Raw genomic sequence first — 14,542 nt, 5'->3', positions numbered from 1 at the left:
CGTTACCGAACGACGTTTGCTAGGAACCATTAATTCCCTCGATTCTGACGCCAAGGGAGGAATAACGCCTGCGTACCGTGCGTCTAGGATGAAGCGGCGCAAATGCCGGGATTCCGTCTGCGCATGCGCTCGCGTGGAACTCGTGGGCCTAAGTCATTGGGCTCTCGTCGCCACGTGAGCAAGAATTTTTTTGTTGGTTTTTGTTTTGTTTTGTTTTGTTTTGTTTTGCATAATTGGCCCATTCCCTGGTAATATTGTGCAGGGTCAGAGGCTACAGTGAGTGTAGGAGACTTTGTCTTTGTGTTTATTTAATTCAGTACAAAACTTCCCGCTGGAGGTTCCCGTAACTCCTCTGCCCTGTGGGCCCGCCAGAAAGGTTAGGACTCTTTGGTATCAGGATGCAGGTCGCTTCGTGCCCGGCTAAATGGAAACACGGTTATCTTATCCACTGAACGAATGAGGCGGTCCGATTGCCCCGATGTGATGGAATAAGTGTAGGGGACCGCTAGGTACACAGGGTGAATGAGATAAATTTCAATCTGCTCTATCATATTTTTATGCCATGGAAAGTTCTCGAAGCCACCATCCTTGGCATCCACAGTTATGCATTTTAAGTGACTTCCCTTTCTTTCTTTCTTCCTTTCTTTTTTTTAATATTTATTTCTTATGTATACAATATTCTATCTACATGCATGCCTAAAGAGGGCACCAGGCCTCATTACAGATGGTTATAAGCCACCATGTGGTTGCTGGGAATTGAACTCAGGACCTTTGGAAGAGCAGGCAATGCTCTTAACCGCTGAGCCATCTCTCCAGCCCCCTTTCTTTTTTTTTTTTTTTTTTTTTTAAAGAGTCGTTGGAAGCTCATGGAGCTGAAAATGTTGAGATAATAGATTTAGTATTTCAGTGATGCCAAAGAAAGCTTTTCTAAAAATTTTTAGTGAATTCATAATTGGCCAGTTTTCAAGTGCCACTGCAAATATAATGGCAATGCTTTCTTCATTTTAAAATGCTCTCGGGTTTTTTTTTTTTTTTGCCCTTTTACTAGTTTTGCATTCTCTTCTTTCCACAGTCTTCCTCCTTCCCTCCCTCCTCCCTTCTTGCCCTAACTCTCCCCCTTCCCTGTATGCCCCTGCCTCTGTGCCTGTGTGTGTGTTGTGTGTGTGTGTGTGTGTGTGTGTGTGAGAGAGAGAGAGAGAGAGAGAGAGAGAGAGAGAGAGAGAGAGAAGTTAAGAAGTTAAGTGCTTTGAGGCTGAAGTTATGTTGGTAAAGAAGCAATAAACACTCAACTACTGAGTCATCTCTCCAGCCCTTGCACCTGCACAGGAATTTGAGACTATTATTATTATTACTATTGTTATTAATATTTTTTCTGTTGTTTAGAGACTGGATCCTGAGTCACACTGTAGCTCAGACTAACCTATATCACCCAGGCTACTCCCAAATGTATGGCCATCCTCCTGCCTTAATTTCCCAAATCCTGGGTTTCTATAAATGAGCCACCACACCTAGTTTAATATATTTAAGTAGCAGAAAGTGGCAACCATGAAGTCCTCTGATCTTTATTAAAGAGAAGAGTAATGCTGGATGTGGTGGCATGTTTGTAATCCAGATTAATTTATGAATGAAGTTCCTGGTCATCCATTGCTATATAGCATGACCCGGTCTCAAAAACTGGAAGAATAGGAGAGGCTTAATAGCCTTGTCACATGCCTTTAATCCCAGCACTCAGGAGGAAGAGGCAGAATGGATCTATGAGTTTAAGGCCAGCCTTGTGTCCAATGTGAGTTCCAGGACAGCCAGGACTACACAGAGAAACCCCAGCTCAAAAAAACAAAAAATTGGAAGAGAAAACAGTTTATAGTGTCATTATCTAAGTGAGATCAAAAGTCTCTTATTCTTTCTTATTTATTTTTGCAACAGGGTCTTACTGTGTGGTCCTAACTGGCATGAAACTTGCCTCGTAGACCAGGCTGGACTTGAACTCACCTCTGAACTTGCCTTTGATCTGAGTGCTGGGGTTAAGGCATGGACAACCCTGCCTGGCCCTCCTTTTTGTTTTTGCTTTTTTTGAGAAGGGATCCCATGTAACACGTGTCAGCATTGAGCTCTATATGAGCCTGTTAGGATGGTTTTGAACTCCTGATGCTCCTGCTTCCACTTCCCAAACGCTAGCATTACAAGCATGTGCTGTCATTCCTGTAAAAGTCTCAATTTTAAGGAATAGAGAATAAGGTTCATCACATCCACTTTTCTGTTGTAAGGGTTTGAAGAAGTAGCCTACAAGACTGTAATGGTTTGAATAAGAATGGCCCTTATAGGCTCATATATTTGAATACTTAGACATCAGTGAGTGGCACGGCTTAGGATTAGGGAGTGTGCCCTGTTGGAGTAGGTGTTCCCTTGTTGGAGTCACTGGGGGTGAACTCTGAGGTTCAGAAGCCCAAGTCAGGCCTAGTGCTGCTTTCTCTTCCTGCAGTCTAGGGATCTGGATGTAGAACTCTTAGCTCCTTTTCCATCACCTGTGTGCTGTCTTCCCATGTGCCACCATGCTACCTGCCATGCTGATAATGGACTAACATTCTGAAACCGTAAGCAAACCACGATTAAGTGCTCTCCTTTAATAAGAGTTGCTGTGGTGATGGTGTTACGATTACAGCACCGCACGAGTTAGGACCTTGGTAGGTAAGGGCCATGGGCAGGAGACAAATACACCATGCAGGCAGAGCTTTAGTAAGGGGTTTAATGAGAGAAGGATAAAGGGTAGGGAAGAGGAAAGGAGCAACAGAAAGAGAAGACACACACACACAGAGGGAGAGAGTGGGGATGGTTGAGAGAGATGGAGGGAGAGGCAAAGACAGGAAGAAAGAAAGAGTAGGTAAGACTTGTCTCTTTTTATTTTGTTTTATTTTTTAGGTTTTTTGAGACAAGGGTTTCTCTGCAGCTTTGGAGCCTGTCCTGGAACTAACTCTTGTACACCAGGCTGGCTTCAAACTCACTGAGATCTGCCTGCCTCTGCCTCCCAAGTGATTAAAGGCGTGCACTACCACCGCCTGGCTAGGGCTTGTCTCTTAAAAGGATCTTTGCAACTGGATAGTAGTATAATAGCCATAGGACCCTGGAATGGCTAGGGCACTGCCTGGGTTCGTCCTGCCAGATGACAGGGGCCAGCATAATGCCTGAAACTAAACACACAGTGTCTCTTCACAGCAGTAGAACATTGACTAAGACAAAAGCTACGCAGGCAGTCAAGCTTTTGGTTTCTTTGAGGAGAAAATAAAGAGTTTGCATTTCTATTTGTTTTTCCCCCCATTAGTTTTGAGATTGAACCTTGAGCCCCACACAGACTAGGCAAGAGTTCTACCACTGAGCTAACCTCCGACCTTTTACGTGTGCATCCTGTGTTGGGAGTACACTTGTATGTGAATGAGCACATGAGTGCATGTGCATATAAAGGTTAGAAGACAGCCTCGGGTATTGTTCCTCAGGTGCCGTCCACTCCTTTCTTCCCACCCCCATTTTGAGACAGTCATATTGGCCTATTACAAGCAATTTCATAAAGTTGTATAGATAATACATTAACTTTAATACTACAAATATAGGAGATAGATGCTTATAAAGTAGCTTCTAGATTAACAGCTAGTCTTATTTAGATTTCATTTTTTATATGTACTAGTGTGCATGTGTTATTTTAAGTGCTATTCCTGTCTGATATCATACCTTACAGTTGTACTGACCCTCTCTCTTCCTCATTCCCTGCAGTTCCTAATGTTTTCCCTCCCTATATTTATGTCATTTGAAGAACTGTTGAGTAGAATCATATAATATGTGATATTTGGGATCAAGTCCCTCCCCATATCCTTGAAATCCAAATAATATGTCTATAAATCAGTGTTGTCCATAGGTATTTGTTCTTTTTTAATGAGTAATTGTCATTCATTTTATGAATGCCACATCATTGGAGTTTTTGTTTGATTTTGTTTTCAGACAGGGTCTTACTGTGTAGTCCATAGTGACGTCCCAAATGGTAGGGTCAAAAGAACAAATGAATTTACTCTATTATTTTTTATTCTTTAGTAATACTTTACATGTATACATGTGTCTTGATCATGTACAATCCTCCCACTTTCCCCACTTGAACCCTTCCCACATTTATATCTTTTTTTTTTAGAGCTCACCAAGTGCAACAAGTGTTGCATATCTTTGTGTCTAACCACTGGAGCATGGGCAATCTGCCAGCAACCGTACTCTGGAAGAAAAATGACTCTTCTCCCAGTAGCCGACAATTGTCAACAGCTCTGAAGTTAGGGGTGGAACCTTCCGAGTCCCCCTCCCAGCCATGCTGTAATGTTGCTTGGATTGATCCTGTTCAGGTAATCATAGCTGCTGAGAGCTCGAGTGCAGTGGCCATGTCATGTGCAGAATGACATGTACATTTCTACATCATCCGCCAACTCCTACATGGACCCCTGAGTCTTGGTGGGGTAGCAGGGAATGGTTAATATAAATGTCTCATTTAGGGCTGAGCACTCAACTATCACTTATTTTCAGCACTTTGATCGGTTGAGTTTTGGTATGGACTGCTGTCCACTGTAGAAAGTAGGTTCTGTGACAAAGGCTAAAAGCAGCGCGAACCTATGGGTATAATTGTAAATATTTAGAGAGCAGTTTGACATGTCCATTTAAAAAGGCAGCAATTCTAAGTTCCCCGCCCAGCACCTCTGATCTCTCCAGTGGTGGGCTTTTGACTAGACTAACAGCAGTAGGCATGAATTTCCTTTTATTTCACACGCAGTAGGTTTATTTAGTAAGTAGTTGGTTAACTTATTTATTTATTGAATTTTTGTTGTTATTTCGACAAGACCCTATTTATTTATTTTTAGAAATGGCCTCATATAGCCCTCATACTCACTATGCAGTCAAGGATGGCCTTGAACTTCAAGTGCTAAGAGTACAGGCATGTGCCATTATGCCTGGCTTTTGTCAGTATTTTAAATAGTTTGTTCGAAATATTACCCCTTAGCTATAGTACTGATTTCTCTTTAGTGGCTATGTTGTGGGACTCTCTCTTGAGTGATTACTCTGACACCAGTGAGGGTGGAATAAAGATGCCATCAAAGCCAGGACAGTTCCTGAAAGCCCTGGTATGGAGTCCAGTTTGCACCCTCATTTTATACTTTAAGACCACATTTTATACTTTAAGCAAACAATTGAGATTTCACAGAAGCCTGCTTGTAGAAGGAGCGGCGGGCTGCATTCCCGCCACCCAGCTCCTGGCTAGTTTACACCTGAAATAATTACACGGAAACTGTATTCATTTAAACACTGCCTGGCCCATTGTCTTCAGCCCCTTATTAGCTAACTCTCACATATTAATTAACCCATTTCTAATAATCTGTATATCACCACGAGGTTGTGGCTTACCGGAAATATTCTAACCTGCATCCATCTCGGGTCAGGGAATCATGGCATCTGCCTCACTGCCTTCTTCCTCCCAATATTCTGTTCTGTTTACTCTGCCTACCTAATTTTCTGTCCTATCAAAGGGCCAAGGCAGTTTATTAACCAATGAAAGTAATACATAGACAGATGACCCTCCTCCATCACTGGCTCGGCACTCGGCTTTTTGTTTCCTAAAGACACATATTACAGTTGACAGGTGTAAGCTTTCCTGGTCAGGTTGTTAAAGGTAACAATCTGTTGTGTTTTCGCAACTTCTCTAGGCCGTTCTGTTCCAGGTGGCAAAGTGAAGTCATGCTTGGAAATGAGCTGTATGAGCAGTGCTGGTGATTGATCTTTCCTGCCTTGATCTACTTCAGTTAAATTATCACTTATTTGATGCTAAGTTTCTGTATCCAACTAAAAAACACAACAGGAGAAAATTACTAGTGCAAAATTTTAGGGAAGAGTTTTGTATTTATTCAGGTCTGTGTTTGTATGCATAATATTTTCTGTATGGTTTTGTTTTTTAATGGATGGTGATAATACAAAGCAAACAAAAACTAAAACAACCTTCTAACTAGAAAAGCCTTTAGCCAGATGTGGTCACACCCATGTTATAATCACAGCACTGAAGAGCCTAAGGCAAGAGGTTCATAAGTTGTAGGCTAGCCTGAGCTACATAGTGAGCTCTGAGACTACAGACCTGTCTCAAGCTTCTGCCCCCAGGACTCCCCTGTTACATCCTCCCTTGAGCTGTGAACCAAAACAAACTCCTCCTCCTCCTCCTCCTCCTCCTCCTCCTCTTCTTCTTCTCCTTCTCCTCCTCTCTCTCTCTCTCTCTCTCTCTCTCTCTCTCTCTCTCTCTCTCTCTCTCTCTCTTGGTTTTTCAAGACAAGGTTTCTCTGTAGCTTTGGAGCCTGTCCTGGAGCTAGCTCTTGTAGACCAGACTGGCCTCAAACTCAAAGACATCCACCTACCTCTGCCTCCTGAGTGCTGGGAATAAAGGTGTGCGCCATCACCACCCGGCTTTTCCTTCTCCTAAATTGCTTCTGTCAGGGTGTTTTATCACAGCAACAGGTGATAAAAATAATCCATATATATATATATATATATATATATAAAATTTTGAGGGAAACTGTTCCTCAGTTGTGAACCTGTGAAATATGTTATAGATTTCCAAAATTCAGTTATGAAGTTTAGCATGGTGGCTCATGTCTGTCATTCTATAACTTGTGTTCCATGCAAGCCTTGGCAACTGAGTGAGATCCAGTCTCCAAAAAAAAAAATAAATAAAGAGTATAGTTATATGGCAGGAATATCTACATCTATAGAAATATCTCATATCTGCCGGCAGTGGTGGCACAAGCCTTTATCCGAACACTGAGGCACAGGCAAGTGGATCTCAGTGAGTTCAAGGCCAGCCTGGTCTACAAAGTGAGTTCCACAACAGCCAGAGCTACACAGAGAAACCCTGTCTTGAAAAACCAAAAAAAAAGAGACAGAGAGAGAAATTTCTCATCTCTATAGAAAAAGGAAAGAAAAAGATGGCAATTACGAATTACAAGGCACGTTCTATGAAATCTTAAGGTTTGAATGTGATCCTTGTCCTAGTCACTGTTCTAGAGCTGTGAAGAGACATCATGACCATGGCAACTCTTATGAAAGAAAGCATTTAACTGAGGCTAGTTTACAGTTTAGTCCATTATCCTGGCATGGAACATGGCAACATATGAGCAGACATGGTACAGGTATGGTAGGTTCGAGCTCTGCATCCAAATGCAAGCAGCAGGAAGAGAGACTCTGGGCTTGGATTGGGCTTTTGAAATCTCAAAGCATTTCCTCCAACAAGGCCCACCACTTACTCCTTTCAAATAGTGCCACACCCTGGTGACCAAGTATTCAAATCTGTGAGCCTATGGGGCCATTATCATTCAAACTGCCACATTCCTCTTGGCCTTTGGATTGTCTGTGGTAGAGATCCTGTCCTTGCAGATCTACCTAGGCAACTTCCTCCCAGTGCTGTGCCAGGCAACCTGACTCCTGCAGCTTTGTGCAGAGACTGTTTGTAGTCAGGCTGGCCTTCACCATACTTTTGCTATAGAGCTGAGGATGACCTTGACCTTCTTATCCTCCTGTCTTGTATCCCGTGGGCTAGGATTATAGACGTGCACCACCACACCTAATTTAGGTAGTGCTGGGTATCAAACTCCAGGCTCTGTTCATGTTAAGCAAGTATATTTTACTAACTAGGCTATAGCTCCATCCGTATTTGGGCTTTTAAAAGAACGATAAAGCCAAGTATGGTGGCTTAAAAGGTGAAAGCAAAATGTTCCCAAGTTCTTAATCCATAAATATCCTGTTTTGCTGCTGGTGGTGGTGATGATAGTGTTTTTGTTTTATTTCAAAATAGTATCTCTTTGTAGATTCTGGTTGGCCTGGAACGTGGTGTATAGACCTGACTGACTTCAAACTACAGCACTTCTGCCTCTGCCTGTACATGAGTTACAGGCACTTACCATCATGCCTGGCTCATAAATATTCAATTTTATGGCTGTTCGGTTCCCACTGCAGAACACTACACCTCTCCGATGGTTCTTTGCCAGTTTATTGTAAGGTTTACCTTTTCCAGTTAGTCAGGTTTTCATTTCCATCTGAGACTTCCTCAGGATGCCCTTTGCTATCTATATTTACACCAGCATTTCCTTCAGACTTACTTAAGTATTCTGTGGAAAGGCTGACCCATTCTCTGTAACTCTTCTTTCTTTTTAAAATTATTTTCTGTTTACATGTATGTTTGTGTGTGTTTGCCTGTCTTGGTGTGTACCACAGGTGTGCAGATGTCCTTAGAGGCCAGAAAGTGGCATTAGATCCCCTGAAAGAGGAATTACAGGCCATTCAACCAATGTGGGAGTGAAAACAGGTCTTCTCTAAGGCGGACATGCTCTTATCTCTTATGCTTGGCCGCCTCTTCAACCCATCTGGGAGTGATAGATAGATGACTATCTTGTAGAATTTGGTCTATCCACTGGCCTCTCACTTAGGACTGTCAGTTTGCAGATGGGATCTGTTTCCACTGAGAGTGATGACATCTCTGTGTGTGTACTTCTTAGCCTGAGCCAGTTTCCCGAAATCTCCACTTTTCTTGTCAGTGTCTGGCCTTTAGCTCTCCACACCTGACTCTCTAGGCCTTCCTTTACAGAGAGGCCAAATTGACATTCCCAAACATATGAATGTTCCCTGATTTCAGGGCCTCAGACAGCTCAGTATGTATGTATGTATGTATGTATGTATTTATATTTTTCAAGACAGGGTTTCTCTGTGGCTTTGGAGCCTGTCCTGAAACTCGTTCTGTAGACCAGGCTGGCTTCCAGCTCACAAGAGATCTACCTGTCTCTGCCTCCTGAGTGCTGGAATTAAAGGTGTACCCCACCACCACCTAGTAACAGCTCATCTTTTAAAGAATACACATCTTGCTGGGTGGCTGTGGCACGTGCCTCTAATCCCAGTACTCGGGAAGTGAAGCTAGGCAGAGCTCTCTGATTTGGAGGCCAGTCTGGTCTACAAGAGCTAGTTCCAGGACAGTTAGAACTGTTACGCAGAGAAACCCTGTCTCAAAAATAAAAACAAAAACAGCTAACAAACAAACAAACAAACAAAAAGCACCATATCTTAAGTGAAATAATATGAGAAGATGCCATTTCTCTCTTCTGCTACCCTGTCTATAGGAGGGATAACTCTCACCAAATCCACAACTGATTTTGAGATGTTATGAAGGCCGTGTGGGCTTCTCCTGAGGGAGAGCTGCGGGACTTTCATCTGGCCGTCCTCTTGACTGCTCCAGGCAGCAGCTCCCCAGCCTTCTGTCTTTGGCCAGGGAGCTGTTTGTGTTTAGCTTACTTCTCTACTTGTGCAATGTTATTTCTACTCTTCCCTGTCTTTTTTCACTTCTTTTGTGGACTTCTAAAGCTTTTCCGTTCTGGTATAAAATATATATTTTTCTTTTTCTGATTCTCTCTTTCACCAACTAATACAGAAGCAGCTTGGAGTCTATCGTCGTAACAGAAGTCTCTTTGGGAAGGAGACATTGAGATGCAGCCTCATATTTAGCCCTGGCTGGCCTGAAAATTACTATGTTGACCAGGATATTTGGAAACTTGAGTGATCCCCCTGCCTCTTTTTTCTAAATACCAGGATTGCAGGCATGTACCAGTATGCTTGGCTTTAAAAATGTATGTATAGCCGGGTAGTGGTGACACAAACTTTTTATCCCAGCACTTGGGAGGCGGAGGCAGGAAGATTTCTGTGAGTTCAGTGTCAGCCTGGTCTACAGAGCTAGTTCCAGGCGGTTAGGGCTGTAACACAGAGAAACCCTGTCTCGATAAAACAAACAAACAAGCATATATATAAATAATTTCTGAAGTAGCCCAGTATAGCCTTTTCATATATCACTGCTGGTTTCTTTTTTCTCTTTCTTTGTCTCTTTCTTTCTTTGTCTCTTTCTTTCTCTTCCTTCCTTCCCTTCCTCCCTCCTTCCCTCCCTTTCTTTTTTTCTCTTTTTTTTTTCTCTGTAGCTTTGAAGCCTGTTCTGGAACTCGCTCTGTAGAGAGATCTACCAGCTCCCAGCTCACTGCTGATTTCTTGTTTGGTTGGCTCAGTCATCAGCTGATAAACTTTTTTTTTTTAAACATTGCTGTTTATTTTGAGGCAGGATCTCATCTTGCCCAGGTTGGTTTCGACCTCATTATGTAGCCAGGCTGATCTGGAACTCACGGCAACCTGGCCTCAGTCCCCAGTCACCAGGCTCAAACACTGGATGTTTTTCTGTGTTTAGTTTCCTAGTCATCATTCGCCTAACCAGAATAAACCTCCAAGGTCAGTTTGGGCAATTTAATAACTGTGTGTGTGTGTGTGTGTGTGTTCGAGACAGGGTTTCTCTGTAGCTTTGGAGCCTGTCCTGGAACTAGCTCTTGTAGACCAGGCTGGTCTCGAACTCACAAAGATCTGCCTGTCTCTGCCTCCCAAGTGCTGGGATTAAAGGCGTGCGCCACCACCACCCAGCCAATTTAATGACTTTTAGCAAAATATTGATTACTCCACTTTTTTTTCTTGATCACTGACATGTTTGATATGATACAGACTCCTTTCCCCAGCCCATAAATAACCAAAGGCAGCTGGGTTATTCTCAACTCTTTTAAACAGCACACTGACTATTGACTTCTTTTGTTATTTTTCTTGTAGTCACGCTGATTATGTTTCAGTTTAGAAAGTTCCTAATCTTTCTTGAATCTAGGTGGAAATGTTAAAACAATATGTTTGTTTTTTTCCCCTTTATTAACTACTGGAAATCCCAATGCTTTTATTTAGTTTACTGAAGAATTTTACCACAAGGATAGATGTGGCTTCCTATGGTTTCTGAAAGGCCAGGGCACTTGGCTTAGAAAAAATATAGAAGCCAAGATCATTCAAATTCTAAATATCAAGAAGTTGAAGCTGTAGTTTGCAGACTATTTTTCAAAAGCACAAAGAGTGATTTACTGCCAGGCTGTGGCCTCTGATTTCTTTATCCTGGGCTCCATTTCAGAAATGAATTCCACCATCTAGTGGCACCTTCCTGTAATTTTATGTTTGTGGATTTCTCAGCAGTTCACTATCATATGAACTATATCTTAATATATTATTTGGAATTTTAAAACTTAGTTTAGCATGGCAGTATCAGTTATTGAGGGTATCCCAGATGAAGAGGAAGGGGGCTTAGAAGGATGGCCTTTTCATTTGGAACAGCATCTAGCCCAATAGCAGTCCTTAGGGGAAGCAGGATCATAATGCTCCTTTTAAGGCAGCTCTGTGTGTTCTGGGTTTTAAGCCTGTCAGATAGCTGACAGTAGTCCTCTCATTCTGTGGGCTTTCTCTTCACCCAGTTGGTTGTTTCTTTAGCTGTGCAGAGGCGTTTTCTTTTCAAGAAGTCCCTCTTGTCAGCTGTTGGCCTTAACTCTTGGACAAATGGAGTCCTACCAGGAAGTCCCTCCCTCCCTATATCAAGTGTGGTACTGGTAGCCTGCATTTTCTTCTAGCAGTTTTAGTGCTTTCGGTTCCAAGCTTAGGTCTTTCACCCATTTGGAATTAGTTTTTGTGCAAGGTGATAGAGTGGGGTCTAATTTTGTTTTTCTTACGTATGAACATCTGGTTTTCCCAGCACCATTTGTGGAAGATGCTGTCTTTTCTCTAGTATGTTTTTAGCATCTTTATTAAACATCAGATGGTTGTAGTTATGTGTACTCATGTTTGGGTCTTTGCTTTTGTTCCATTGTCTACATGTCTGTGTTAGCATCAGTACCATATTATTTTTTATTACATGACTCATAATATTTCTTGAGGTCTGGGATGGCAATTCCTCCAGCATTGATATTTTTTGCTCAGGATTGTTTTGGCTATCTGAGGTCTTACATGGTTTCGTAAACCATATAGTTTTTATATATGAGAAATGAATCTGGCTTAGGAGTCTGATTCATCCAATAAATAAATGACAGAGAAACAATTCTGTGTGTAAGCCATGGCTAGATTAGAAAAGGCCATACAGGGGCTGGGCATGTGTCTCAGTGTAGTGTTTGCTTACAAAACCCTAAATTTCATCCTTGTTATGCCAATAGAGAAGAGAATCAGAAAAGGCTATGCAACTTCCACCAGGTGTCCTCTCCCTGGGAATTCTGACTTGATGCAGACGAAATTCAACTATCTGTAAGCAGTTTGAGAGAGACGCCACAGAGAGGTGGAGATGCCCTGAAGATCCAAGTGTTCCAGCCCTAAGAGGTTTTGTTCCCAGAGCAGGTATCAAAGGGGTGAGTGAGAAAGCCTTAGAATAGATCATTCTAAGCCCTAGCCTTTGGGCCACACTATCTCAGGTACAGTGGAGCCAGCCTTTAGATGGCTCCAACTGATACAACAAAGTAGAGAAAAGCTGTTTGTCATGGATAAATTCTGCCCTAATTGCAGAAAAATGTTTCCCTTTAGTGACCACATTTAGGGGTATTATTTTCATAAGGAAATAAATAACTGGATCCAGGACAGTTATTTTGTGGAATGTGCCTGCATTTGATTTCCATTTCTTTCATGCATTTTAGGTAGAGCATCCCTAATGTAACACTAAGCTTATCTCTTAGACCATCAAGTGACACATGACACTGATTTATTGTTATTGGTGATATTCCTGTTGATCACTCAATAAGGCAGTATCTTGAGGCATCTATAAAGTTGCTAATTTTTGTCAGCTGTGGTAGCATACACACTTGGGAGATTGATGTAGTTGGATCATGTCTAGTTCATGGCTCGCAAGGTTAACAGTCAGACCCTATCTCAGAAACAAGCAAAAAGACAGAAAATTTTGCTATTTTACCTTGTATAATTAATAATTATTATGTGGGAAGATACTCTGAGACAGTATAATTAAGACCTGCTTCTTATCTTTTACTCACTGATTTTTAAGATCCATTGATATTTCATGTCTGAATTTATATTATTATTATTATTATGACTGAAAAATGTTTCTCTAATATTTCCAGCTTTTATTACTCAACAGCCTATTATAAAGTCTATCTCCAGCCGCAGTTCTCCTTCTCTCTTCTCTGTTGTGACAGTTTCTCCTAATGTACTCCAGGCTGGCCACCTTGCTCTACATATAATGTTCCAGGCCAGCCAGGTCAACATAGAAAGATATTTTTGTGCAAAAGGCCTGAGTCAAGAAAAAACATACCTTATGTAAGCGATGAGGCTGTTTACACATTTGGAGAGGAATGTGAAGGAAGTAGTGGCGTGTAGGTGATGCGGATAGGTAGTGCTAGCCAGACCTCCGTGGACTTAACAAGTTAGCAGTTTGGGATTCATGGCAGCTGGTGGTGAAGACTGAAACTGAAGCTATTTAGGAAACTGAGACAGAAGGGTCACAAGGTACAAATTAAGTTCAGTGCCAGTCTGGGCAACTTTGTGAGACCCAAGTGAAAATAAAAAATAAAAGAATGCTGGGTAAATAGGTCAGTGCCAAGAGCTGGCCTAGTGTGTGCGAGGCCCTCCATCCAATCCCCAGTACCACATAGTGTATTAGGGCTCTCTAGTAGTCTAGCACTGAGAATGAATATACAGTAAAGGGAATTTATCAGCCTGGCTTACCTGATATAGTCTGGGTTGTTGAGTAGTGGCTGTCTACATTCTGGAGAGCCAGAGAACCTGGTACCTGTTCAGTTACCTCAGCTGCTGAGATACCTCAATACTCTGACATGAGGATTAGAGGATTCTTGGAGAGCCACTGGTCTTCAGTCCACATTAGAAGGCTGAAAAAACTGGGTTCATCAGTAAAGTAGAACGGTAGCAGCGGCAACAAAGTAAATGATCTCACAGCAAGATAGGACTGCAATGAGAAGTCAAATAATGAAAAAAGCAACTTTTCTCCCTGGACCTCCTTCTTATCTGGTTATCATGAGAACATGATGCTAACATGTAAAGTGGGTCTTCCCCTTTCATGTAACCTGATCAAGAAGCTCTATTACATTTGTGCCCAGTGACTTATCTATTAGTTGATTCCAGATGCAGTTAAATTGACAGCCACGCTTAACTATCACCCATAATAGGAATCTAGAGCTCAGAAAAGATGTCAAGAGCCTCTGAAGCTTTTCTTTTATTTCATTTCCCTACTTTTTGTAGCCCAGGCTATCGTGGAACTCATTGTGTAGCCTAGGCTGACCTCCAACTCCCAGGGATGCCTCAGCAAGTGCTAGGTCATCATAGCATATGATTTCCGCACGTCAGCCATTTTTCTTACTTATAGTTTTTTAAAGTTCTTGTTTCATTGTGTGTGTGCATGTGTGTGTGTGTGTGTGTGTATGCGTGTGTGTGTGTGTGTGTGTTGGTATATGTGCACAAGTCTTTATGGGCACAAAGGCAATGGGAGGATGCTGGGTGTTCTTCTCTATCAATATCCACCTTATCCTCTTGAAACAGGTTCTCTCCCTGAGCCTGGGGCTAGGCTGGTGGCCAGCAAGCCTATGTGATTCTCTTATCTCTGGCCTCTGAATTTCTGGGTTTATAGGTGAATGTGGCCACACCTAGATTT

The 14,542-nt window shown here is 42.1% G+C and overlaps 1 protein-coding gene across 1 annotated transcript in view; it reads left to right on the top strand.

Moving 5' to 3' along the window:
- Nucleotides 1–66: 66 nt before the first annotated feature.
- Nucleotides 67–14,542, top strand: part of Gmps (guanosine monophosphate synthase) — a 56,426-nt gene continuing 41,950 nt past the window's right edge. Inside the window, exons 1-2 of the mRNA XM_048424613.3 lie at nucleotides 67–174; nucleotides 4,172–4,373. Of these exons, the coding sequence (XP_048280570.3) occupies nucleotides 89–174; nucleotides 4,172–4,373 (288 nt within the window). The 5' untranslated portion in view covers nucleotides 67–88. The remainder of the gene's footprint in view (nucleotides 175–4,171; nucleotides 4,374–14,542) is intronic.

The sequence above is a fragment of the Myodes glareolus genome, chromosome 20, assembly GCF_982192425.1.
Source record: "Myodes glareolus chromosome 20, mMyoGla1.1, whole genome shotgun sequence".
Taxonomy (NCBI): Eukaryota; Metazoa; Chordata; class Mammalia; order Rodentia; family Cricetidae; genus Myodes; species Myodes glareolus.
Note: the sequence above shows the minus strand (reverse complement) of the source record. Positions and strands in the feature narration are given on the sequence as shown.